Source organism: Oncorhynchus nerka, linkage group LG20 (assembly GCF_034236695.1).
Source record: "Oncorhynchus nerka isolate Pitt River linkage group LG20, Oner_Uvic_2.0, whole genome shotgun sequence".
In the NCBI taxonomy this organism is placed as follows: domain Eukaryota; kingdom Metazoa; phylum Chordata; class Actinopteri; order Salmoniformes; family Salmonidae; genus Oncorhynchus; species Oncorhynchus nerka.
In genome coordinates, this window is record NC_088415.1 from 69,891,255 (window position 1) to 69,902,967 (window position 11,713).

At 40.6% G+C, this 11,713-nt stretch overlaps 1 protein-coding gene across 2 annotated transcripts; it reads right to left on the reverse strand.

The window, feature by feature from the left end:
• Nucleotides 1–186: 186 nt before the first annotated feature.
• On the reverse strand, nt 187–11,647 carry LOC115103034 (biliverdin reductase A-like). Of its 2 annotated transcripts, none has more exons than XM_029623616.2 (7): nt 11,540–11,647; nt 10,608–10,732; nt 10,170–10,289; nt 7,369–7,466; nt 6,239–6,346; nt 4,670–4,838; nt 187–4,481 (listed from the first exon to the last, which is right to left on the reverse strand). In XM_029623616.2, the coding sequence occupies exons 2-7, from the start codon at nt 10,724–10,726 to the stop codon at nt 4,208–4,210; spliced, it is 888 nt and encodes a 295-aa protein (XP_029479476.2). In that variant the 5' UTR covers nt 10,727–10,732; nt 11,540–11,647; the 3' UTR covers nt 187–4,207. The 2 variants fall into 2 exon arrangements, with proteins under 2 accessions (XP_029479476.2, XP_029479478.2); XM_029623618.2 differs by having other exon boundaries at nt 11,536–11,646.
• Nucleotides 11,648–11,713: the final 66 nt, after the last annotated feature.

The window sequence follows — 11,713 nt, forward strand, 5'->3', positions numbered from 1 at the left end:
GGGTGCAACAGCTTCCTGTTTGCTTGTGAAAAAAATAAATATATATATATATATATATATATATATATATTTCTCATGCAGGATGCTGCAATGATTATTATTGATGGTTGCCTGCTTCTTTCATGGATAATGTAACGGCAGAATCAAACAGGAAGATGATCAATCAAGCACACATTATATGGCCTATTAATATGGGAAACTGCAAATGATCCATTTTATTGCAAATTATACACAGTTACAATACACACATTATTAAAACATTCAGGCATTAGAATTCAATATAATACTACAATTCTCCCTCAAACTGTTAAATGTAATTTTCTCTACATATAAATGGCTAATAACACTAGTGACACCCAGTTAAAGTGGCCAAACTGCACTCACTGGGTAGTGAATGCTTGTGTAACATGGTAGACATATACAGTGGGCTCCAAAATTACTGGCACCCCTGACTGGCAATGTACAAACAATGCTTAAACAAATATAAACAATATAATTATAGAGAAACTCAAAATACCAACATGTGAGAAATACTGTACTTTATTAATGTTTCAATGGAACCAACCAAAATAATTTATCAATGTCCTCTAAATCAAGGTTTCACAATTAATGGCACCCTTAAAGATTATTGTAAATAACATCTACCAAAATTAAACCACAAATTAAATTCCACTTATTTAAGTTTATCTAAGCCCTAAGGAACTATATTGAGCCAATACATCACTTCCTGTTTCACTAGGGTATACAAATTAGGTAACACACATGCAATATCCCACTGTCATCCAACACCATGAAGAAAACAAAATAACTGGTAGTTCAGAAGAGACATGGTCGTAGACCTTCATAAATCTGGTAATGGCTACAAGAAGATCCACAAGCGATATACCACTGAGAATATACCACTGAGCACTGTCAGGGCAATTATTAGAACATTCAAAAGATATGGAACAGTTGAAAACCTCACGGGTAGAGGACGCAAATGCATTTTGCCCCCCAGGATGGTGAGAGAACCAACAAAATCCCCAAGAATCACTGTGAAAGAATTGCAGGCCTTGGTGGAGTCTTGGAGTCACCAGGTTTCAAAGAGCACCATCAGACGCCACCTCCACATCCACAGGCTCTTTGGAAGGGTTGCCAGAAGAAAGCCCATTCTGATCCCAAGACACAGACGCAAGTGCTTGGGGTTTGCCAAACGTCATTTAAATTATGACTGGAAGAAGGTGCTCTGGTCAGATGAGACCAAAATTTAACGTTTTGGTCAGATACAGCATTGGCATGTTTGGCGTCAAAACAGAGATGCCTACAAGGAGAGGCACCTCATACCCATGGTGAAATATGTAGGTGGGTCAGTGATGTTTTGGGGCTGTTTTAATTCCAGAGGTCCAGGGGCACTGGTTAAGATTGATGGCATAATGAATTCCACCATGTATCAGGCAATTTTGGCTGACAATCTGGTTGCCTCTGCCAGAAGGCTGGGACTTGGCCGTAGGTGGACTTTCCAACAAGACAATGACCCGAAACATACCTCAAGATCCACACAGAAATGGTTCTGTGACGACTAAATCAATGTTCTGCCATGGCCATCTCAGTGGCCGGACCTCAATCCAATGGAAAACTTGTGGGCTGAGTGGAAGAGGACAGTTGATAAGCGCAAACCCAAGAATGTGAAAGGATCTTGAAAGGATCTGCATAGAGGAATGGTCCAAAATCACTCCAAATGTGTTCCTTAACCTTGTCAAACATTACAGGAAAAGACTCCATGCTGTTATCCTTGCCAGAGGTGGTTGCACTAAGTACTAAATGAGGAGTGCCAATAATTATGAAACCTTGATTTTGGTTAAATGTATTTTGTATTAAATAATTGAATGATTTTGGTTGGTTCCATTGAAACAATAATGTACAGTATTTCTCACATGTTGGTATTTTGAGTTTATCTATATAATTATATTGTTTATATTTTTTTTAAGTGTTGTTTGTGCAATGCCAGTCAGGGGTGCCAGTAATTTTGGAGCCCACTGTACATCATTAGATGGGACTAGCATGAATGGATAACAATGGGAGAGGGAACAGAGCAGGCCAAGGAACAAATTCAGTCTGTCAGCATCCTAGAATTAAGTAGAATACTTATTATATGGTGAACAGCTAATTTTGAGATCCTTGAAATACTGGTTTGAAACAAAGAAAAAGGAAAGGAAGCGTATTGCGCAAACTACAACTAAGGAAACAAGCTAGTGAATGATTTAGTGCTAAAACCAGGGAAGCGGTGTGAAGTCATGATGCGGTCCAAAAGTTCCATCCCACCTGAACAGGCTGAAATTCCAGACATTACAAACACATCTAAATCAAGTTAACTGCAATGCCCCTTTAATCAAACACTGAAATATGTCCTCCGATTGATTTTTGAACTTGTACTGTTGAAAAGCAATATCCCATGTATAAATACAATAAAGTACACAAACTAAAGACTAGAAAGAGCAAAATAGTGTTTTTTAGACAACTGCAAACGTCAAGGAGTAGGGCAATCAAAGAGTCAGTCTGGTGGGAGGCCGTGATTTCATCTGCCTCCCCCTTGCTTGAAGAACAATAGAGGAGAAAGAGAACAAAAGAGGAAAGGCCCACCCCCCACTTGTGCAATGTCAGGACTTGCCTGGACCACCTATTGAGATATGCCTTTTGTTAAGTAAATCAGGTGTTAAATTAGGTAAAAAAGGAGGCTGGATTGCTACTTTAAAACAACTAAACAGATGTGTCAATTGCAGTCCACTGACAATGTTGCAGTTGCAGTGTAAATAACACACTTTCACTTGCCAAAGCTATCCGAGATACCATTTACCTGAGGTATCATACAAACACCCATTGTACGGTGTTAATGATTTGAACATGTAAGCCGTCATTGTAAATAAGAATTTGTTCTTAACTGACATGCCTAGTTAATTAAAGGTTAAATAAAAAAATACAAATAAATCCATTGATCAGTATGTCACTGTTTTGCCTTACACTTCTGCCTGCACAATAGCTATACAACATGTCAATATTAAAATGTCATATGAGATAAGTAAAGCACACCAGCCAATGATAAAGCACCATGAGCTGTGATCAACCACAGGAATGTTACAGTACATTCAACTGTAATGTAGATTAACTTCAATAAGTAACAATGCAAACATCAAACTATATATCAACTGACCTTCCATCAATGTTAAGATGTGGTCTGTAGTAACAGCCTAACCCTAAAATAATAAGCCGACATGCCTTAGGCTGAGTTTACACAGGCAGCCCATTATCTCCCTCACCAACTTTAAGCGTCAGCTGTCAGAGCAGCTTACCGATCGCTGCAGATGTACACAGCCCATCTGTAAATAGCCCATCCAACCAACTACCTATCATATTTGTTTTTCTGCTCTTTTGCACACCAGTATTTCTACTTGCACCCTTGTCTCTCCCAAGTCCATATGGGAGTTGTAGCGATGAGACAAGACTAACTACTACCAATTGGGGAGAAATAAGGGGTGAAAACTACCCCAAACAAGTCTAATTCTGAAAAAGATCTGATGTGAAAAGATCTGATGTGATTGGTCAAACATTTCCTGGCTACCCAAACTCCTTGCTCAGGTCAAATTCTACAGTACGCCACACACACGGACGTTAGCTTCTTTTCTGCAATGAGTCAGGATCGGAGTACCTCCCCAGCCAGAACACATGTGGGTAAAGTGGCATTTTGAAAATGTGTCATTGGCTAGAGATGATCCAATCGCTTATTACTTTGTATTGTACAACACCCCTCATTTTGACGTCACTACAAACGACTTCAATGACGGCAGTCTCAAACTGAAGTATATAGAGCAGTGGACGAATTCAGTTTGAGTCGTCAGGCTAGATCAAAAGACCAATTAGTGGAACAAATATCAGAATTGGGCTGCTGTGTAAATGCAGCCTCTGAAACCAATTTGTTTCTGAAACACATAAAATACCTTAACATTTCAAAGATGCGCTGAGCGTATGTCTACAGTACAGCATGTTACAGTAGCTTTACTGTAGAAGGCTTATGGATGGATCTTGTACGCTTGGACATCCACCAGTAGGTTAAGCGTTGCAAAATTCTGGAAAACCTGGGAATTTTGGGAAAGTTACTGTAATTTCACAACCCTTTGTAGGCTGCTGGGACCCCTCGGTAGGCTGCTGGGGCCCCTCGGTAGGCTGCTAGTTTCTAGGTGTCCTGGGCTGAGCCCTGCAGGCTCAGCTGCTGGATGCGGTCGGCCAGCTCTAGACAGTGGAGGACCCTGCGGCGCTCTGCATGGAGCTGGTCACGGGGCACCTGGCCCAGCAGCTTCTGACTGAAGAGCACCAAGTCCTGCATAAAGATACCCACCGGCTCCCTGGTGGCTGGGGGCAGCTGGGTGATGGTGCATGAGTCAAAGCGGAAGTTGATGTCTTTGGCCCTAGACAGGCCGGGAGCCCACTCCTCAATCCACGTGAGAGGCCTGTAATAAATCCATAATAGAATAGATAGAGGGGTATAGTTAACCCAACGTTTCAGCGTGGACTACCAGTATTTCTAGATGTAATAAAGGCAATTACGTTTTGTACTGGCAGAATAGCTAAGTTTGAGATGTTGTGAAAGGACTTGATTTGTTTATTTGATTAATCCAATGGAGTAGAGAGTACATACTTCTGCTCTTTGGTTATGAGTTGAGCGGTCATCTTCATGTACTTGTTCTGCTGGTCTTCCTCCATGCTGGCAGCGGTGACAGACAGCTCTCCAAACAGATCGACCAGCCAGGTGAGCCGGGCGATGCCACTGAAAGCTGGAAAACCAAAGCCCGGCTTCAGAGGACCTCCTATTGTGAGACACACAGGAAAACTACAGTCAGAAGTAGTTGTAATGGGACATGTAATCCAATGGCTCATGTAAATCATCCTCTGCTCACATTATGCCCTTTGTATTGATTTTGTATTTCATCACATTCCGACAGTACATAAACTGGTGTGGTGCTGTTGCAGTATATTACATTTACATTTAAGTCATTTAGCAGACGCTCTTATCCAGAGCGACTTACAAATTGGTGCGTTCACCTTATGACATCCAGTGGAACAGCCACTTTACAATAGTGCATCTAAATCTTTTAAGGGGGGGGGGGGGGGGGTGAGAAGGATTACTTTATCCTATCCTAGGTATTCCTTAAAGAGGTGGGGTTTCAGGTGTCTCCGGAAGGTGGTGATTGACTCCGCTGTCCTGGCGTCGTGAGGGAGTTTGTTCCACCATTGGGGGGCCAGAGCAGCGAACAGTAGACCTAGTGGAGTGGAAATCCAGTCTTCGATATCATCCTCTCGCTCTGCTTCAAGGCAGGGTTTAGGGGCCATATGGATGCCTCAACACTGTGTGTTAAACTCTCCATTTGTCTCAGCCATACCCCTATATGTCACCATTATGCATAAAATGAATGAACCATTGAAGTGAATCTCCCAACAGATGTTACATTTAATTTTGCACTTGCTGCCTCCTACAGTCGAACTACAAAAACTGCCCTGACTCAAATTTAAGAGAAACTACTCCCTCTTACTCCTCCATTCTCTCCACTAAGCTCCGACTTCCATTCTTGGTCAACAGGCAGCTGCTATAAAATACTGTCTGTCATCTGAGGTTATGTGAAGCGTGTGGAGTTGATAACTATGATTTATTATTCAATCATGGGTGCTTTAGGAGAAGTCCATTCATATGCATTCACTTGCCTCTTCCCCAGCTGCGAGGCTCTGATGAAATAGGACAGAGCTAGTCAACATCCCAAATGGCACCCTATTCTCTATGTAGCGCACTACTAATGACAAAAGTAGCGTACTATGTAGGAAATACAGTACCATTTGACACACCTCTGGATTTCATCAACAACACCCTTCTGTATTTCACACCAGAGACCAGCCTGCCTGCCTCACTCCACAGGCAGGCTCTCTTTCACATCAAACCCAACACGTGTACTGTGGAGAATGAGAACACAACATTTCACAAGTCGCTTTGATGGGAGCCTTCATTTCATCAACAGCTCTGGAATTAAATATTCATCCCAAAGCCTGTTACCTGGATGATGCACATCAATTTGATACATGCTATGCAGTTAAGTTTCTGTAGCAAATATTGTATTTGAGGTGATGTCTGTATCAGTAGTGCTGGGGCCTTCGTGTATCACGGTTGTGTTTTCACCTGGGATTTGTGCTATATTCTCAATTCCAGTCTCCGTCTCACCTGTGAAGTGAAGGAATCCCTCCTCCAGCCTTTTCCCTGCTACGTCCTTCTTCAGCTGCTTGAAGTCAGCTGTCAGGAGTTCTATGTGCTCCTCATGCAGGACCACTCCTAAGAACATAGAAGACATAGAACTTTAAATACGTAGGTGATCAGTAGTTATTAAGATACACAGATCAGGGTTTCCATTAGCCTGTAATAGCCTGGCTTTTGGCCACCCCAAAAAATATGAAAAGCCCAAAAATAAAACTGGTACCGGCCAATTGTCAGGGAGTAAATTAAAAAAAAAATTGAATTGTGAAATAATGCTTTTTATACTATTCAATTGATAAAAAATACCAGTCAATACATTTAACCAGTCATGCTTATTGGTAAATGGTTATCGCAGACAGCATACAGATACAGAGCCTAGTTTAAGCAGAAAATCTGTCAGACAGCACAAGAGCTGCTGCTACAGCTCCTGCTTGTGCTGGAGTGAAATGTGCTTTTATAAGCCCAATTATTGTGCAACAATAATACATTGAAATTGTATGTTAAAAACAGTTTTGATGGTCGTGATTAAAAAGAGCTACTATTTTTATTTCTCAACTGGTAATTGAAGCACGCCTCCCATTCGTCATTCATGTGCAACGGTAGGCAGGCTTCATCACGTCACACTTTACAATGTGAGCTGGTGGTAGTATGCATTTTGAAAACTTAATTGTGTGAAACCTGAATGTTTTACTTCATGTTATGAGGCATGTCTTACCTTGCTTCAAAGTAGCCTAGCCAAAATCTAATTTCAATGCCATTGAAACCATTGTTCCATTGGCTTTTAAATCAACTTTCTTTCATTGTCCAGTGAGTTGTATGTACAGTGTAAAAATGAATTACCATCATCTAAATGTGATTTCTGTCATTCTGAGCACCGTGTGTAGACGCCCTAATCTTGTTACACACCCAATGCATATGGGGCCGTTAAATTCCTCAAATGTCCTGTCAATTAAAATGCTGCCGATCAAATGTCCGGCGTCACATTTTCCAAACGGAAACCCTGACACAGATACACGTCTACTACATCATCATGACCATGTCATCAAGACTTCACCATGTCTTCTCTATAAAATATCTTCTAATGATTCTGTCCAACTCACCTTTTTCCTGAGCCAGGTCCCAGAGGTCCACAGCAGTCTTGTGTGTCATGGCCATTGGATATTCCACACAGACATGCTTCCCAGCTTCCAGAAACATCCTATGGTCCGTTAAGACATGCAACATAGTATAGGAGAAATGTTTTTTACAGTATCCAAGAAGGGTGTCCAAGAGACAGCGCTTGAACAGAACATAAATTCCATTTCAAGGACTGTCCTGTACTAGGGAGTTGCACAACTCAAATGTAACTTTGTAAACCAAACTGACCAGCAAGGGCTCCCGAGTGGCACAGCGGTCTAAGGCGCTGCATCTCAGTGCTAGATGCGTTACTACAGACCTGGTTCGATTCCAGGCTGTATCACAACCAGCCCGTGATTGGGAGTCCAATAGGGCGGCGCACATTCGGCCCAGCATCGCCCGGGTTAAGCCGTCATTGCAAATAAGAATTTGTTCTTAACTGACGTGCCTAGTAAATAAAGTTTAAATAAAAAAATTATATAAAAAAATAAGAGCCCAATATTTCAACAACCCATCGTGTTCAGAGTTGGGAAAACTTCACATTGACCGCTCTTAAAAATTATTTTCCTTCAAATTAAATTGACAAAAAATAAGACAATGAAGTATCCTCTATGAAAAAGCTGTTCTCAATAACATTTCATGGCTTTTTTCCCTTTACAGTATGAAGGGCAGTACCTGCTGTTCCATTTAGACAATTAGCCTGGAACTGTCTACCAGTGAAACATGATGGCCATGTTCTAAACACCCTCATTAACCAGCCTAAAATAACTCTCCATTCTTTAATAGCCCATCTCTGCCTCTCTGTACACTCTGTACATTTAGCAGTGAGGGAGAGTAAAAACCATAATTTCAGTGCGTTTACGCTACAGTTCGCAGTCATAAAGAGAGCCATTAGAGAGCTGTAGCCTTGGTGGTCCTCTCCAGGGTTTGAGTGGTGTACATCAAAACAGCTACACTGAAATGTTTCTTACAGAAGAAATATGAAATGCATTTGCAGCATAAGCATGGTAGCAATTAAAAGGGTTTTTGAAATATTAAAGGAGAGTCGCACACTCTAGGAGCTCAGATGCAATAATTTAATAACCAACATTTCGACAGACAAGCTGTTTTCATTAGGGTATAATGAAAAACACTGCAGGGTGACTAGTTTATATAGTGTCAAAGGACACACACAGGTGTCTAATCATGGCCAGGCGTGGCCTGATATCATTGGTTAATTCTCATATATTAAAATAGCATTCAAAAAACATAAATGAATAGCATACGATCACAGATACAATAAGCCTACAAACATTTACAATAGCAAAATCACAATAATCACAAGAATGGCTTCAGATCAAAGTCTACGTTGAGACCGAAGGGAGCAAGGGTCTTTAAATTAAAGATCCAGACAGCCTCTCGTTTTAACAATAATTTGTCGAGTTCACCCCCTCTCCTAGGGAGGGTGACATGTTTGATGCCAATATAACGTAGGGACAAAATCGAGTGGTTTGCTCCCAAAAAAGTTGGCTTCAATTGAGTTTTTGCATGGTGCTACGATGCTCCGAGATTCATACTTTAAATTCTCACTTTGTTTTACCCACATCATTTTTTACCACAAGGACAAGTTATAAGATAAATAACTGCCTTAGTGGAGCACGTAATAACACCTTTGATTGGGATCTGTTTCCCTGTTTGGGGGTGTTTGAAGGATCTATATTTATAAGTGCCATTGCATTGAGCACAGCCATTACACTGGTAGTTTCCATCCAGTAGGGGCGCAAATAGACGTTGTGCAGGGATATCTTGGGGTGGTAAATCAGAGTTTACCAGTTGATCTCTGAGATTTCTGCCCCGCGAGAATATGACCAAGGGAGGGTCCGAAAACACATTACCGATACTGTCATCGGATCTTAGAATGTGGCAATGTTTGTGAACGATTCCCTTAATTAATTCAGAGCACTTTGAATAGCAGGTAGTTAGAACACAAGAATTATTATTTTTGCGAGACTGACCTTGAAAAGGTCATGTCTTGTTTTATTTTGAATTTTCTCAATGGCAGTGTTAATCTGACAATTTTTGTACACCCTCTCCTTGAATTTTCTTTGCGTCTCAGCCATATTTCTGTCGAAATCTGATTGTTTTTTTGCTAATTCTTTGATTCGAAAGAATTGGCTGTAGGGCGAACTGTTTTTCAAGGGAAGTGGGTGACAAAAATGAAAAGGGAACAGTTCGAAAATGATGGTAAAATTATTAGACTAAAGGTCCAGATTGAATCCAAACATTACACTATTGATTTTATGTGGATTTTACATGTAATACAACATTGACACATTTATATTGTATATTGTGACACATTTACTGTGTCACAATTATGTCTCAATGTTGTATAATATATAGCTTATATACTAGAGCTGTTAAATCTAATCAAATTTTATTGGTCACATACACATATTTAGCTGATGTTATTGCAGGTGTAGCGAAATGCTTGTCTTCCTAGCTCCAACAGTTTGTCTGAGGGTTTAGTAAATGGGCCAGGTTCAATGAATGGTTAATTAACGTACAGTTTTTACACCGAGATGGAGCCTCAGAGGACTAAGAAAGGAAACAGTGTAATGAGGATTGATACAGACAATATACGTGTTCAGGTGCTGACTCCTAGTGGTGATTTGTAACATGGTGAAAATATAGCTCTTGTGTAAGAGCATTTCAGATAGAAACAAAACGGACAAAGGGATAGCTAGACAATTACCACAGAGGACTATAATAGAGATATGGGGTCATTGAGAGAGAGAAAGCGTTTTACCTGATGTTTTCCTCGTGGGCAGCGTTTTCGGTGCACACGAAAGCCACCTTTATGTCGTCCCGGCTCAGGGCATCTTCAACAGTGATTTGTTTCACTCCCTGCTGCTCCTCCAGAATCCTCCTATGGGAAGACAGCACCAGAGTCATATTCACTACAGGAAAAATGCTTTGAAATAGTCACAGGGTTTGTTACAGTATGCACGACCCAGCTGCTGACTGTGACGACAGTGACTATATATCTATTTCATATGTGCAATGCAAAGTTAATTGCACTGCACATATAATAAATAAGCACTAAAATCAAGGTATTTTTTCAGTGTGTGAATTTTACCATTGTTTTTTAACACCCGTTGTTCCTGCCAAAACCAGCACATGGACCTAGACACACTGCTGTGCACAGTGTGTCCAAAAAACAATGAGATGAGTCTTGGTACCTCACCTGGATATGAAACCTTTGACACTGAGCTTCTCAGCTGCGCTGGAGGGCAGAGGGGCTAGCATGTCCCTGATCCTCACAAAGCCTGCCGTCCCAATGCCAACCACCACTGAACTAAACATGTCTGACTGCAAAGAGACAGAGTCAGAGCTTATCAACTGTGCACTCTGCATAAAGACCCAAGACCAGTTCTGGACAGAGATTCTCAGAAACACAGCAATGTTTTTCTGTATAGTTTTGCTAGTTAAAAAATATGGCAACTGCCATCAATGGAGAATTTAACGATTCAAAATATTTATATCAATTAACTAAATAAATCTGTTGTAAAACTGTTGGATCTGTCTGAATTTACAGAAGTGAAACATGGTTGTTGGGAAGGAAATGGTTAGAAAGAAAACACCATGTTTCACTTCTGTAAATTCAGACAGATCCAACAGTTTTAATACAGATTTATTTAGTTAATTCATATAAATATTTTGAATCGTTAAATTCTCCATTGATGGCAGTTGCTATATTTTTTAACTAGCAAAACTATACAGAAAAACATTGCTGTGTTCCTGAGAATCTCTGTCCAGAACTTGTCTTGGGTCTTTACGCAGAGTGCACAGTTGATAAGCTCTTCACTTCCTATCAGTCAGAAAATGGTGCAGTGTCAGAAGAGCACTAGCTATTATGGCTGGGATGCACTGTGGGTGCTGATCATTACAAATACACATAAAATGAACCCTCAGGTCTCAAATGCCTTACACAAAGTAACTTGAAACTAGACCAATGACCAGGAAATTCATAATTTACATAATAATGATAAGTATATGATCTAACATGACATCAACAATATTGCATTGCAGGTAACAATGCTGTCCTCGTTGAATGAGTAGCTAGTTCCGTACTGAATTGAAACTGGTTTTACATTCAAGCTTGATTTCCTTACCTACCCTTTTCTGAATTGCCTTTGAAGACTCTTGTCTCGTTGAAGTGAATAAAATGCTTATGTTAAACAAAGTAATCGAGGCTCTTGCCCGGGTGATATAACTTTCATAACCGGCTCACGTGGGTTTTTTTTGACTGCTTGCGTGTGACGTCCATAGAACGCGGTGATTGGTGAATCA

Coding starts and splice junctions, on each gene's coding strand:
- LOC115103034 (XM_029623616.2), bottom strand. CDS start 10,726: ATGTTTAGTTCAGTGGTGGTTGGCATTGGGACGGCAGGCTTTGTGAGG. Junction 7,467..10,169: donor GCCCACGAGGAAAACATCAG/GTAAAACGCTTT, acceptor AACGGACCATAG/GATGTTTCTGGAAGCTGGGA. Junction 4,839..6,238: donor GGGATTCCTTCACTTCACAG/GTGAGACGGAGA, acceptor GTCTCACAATAG/GAGGTCCTCTGAAGCCGGGC.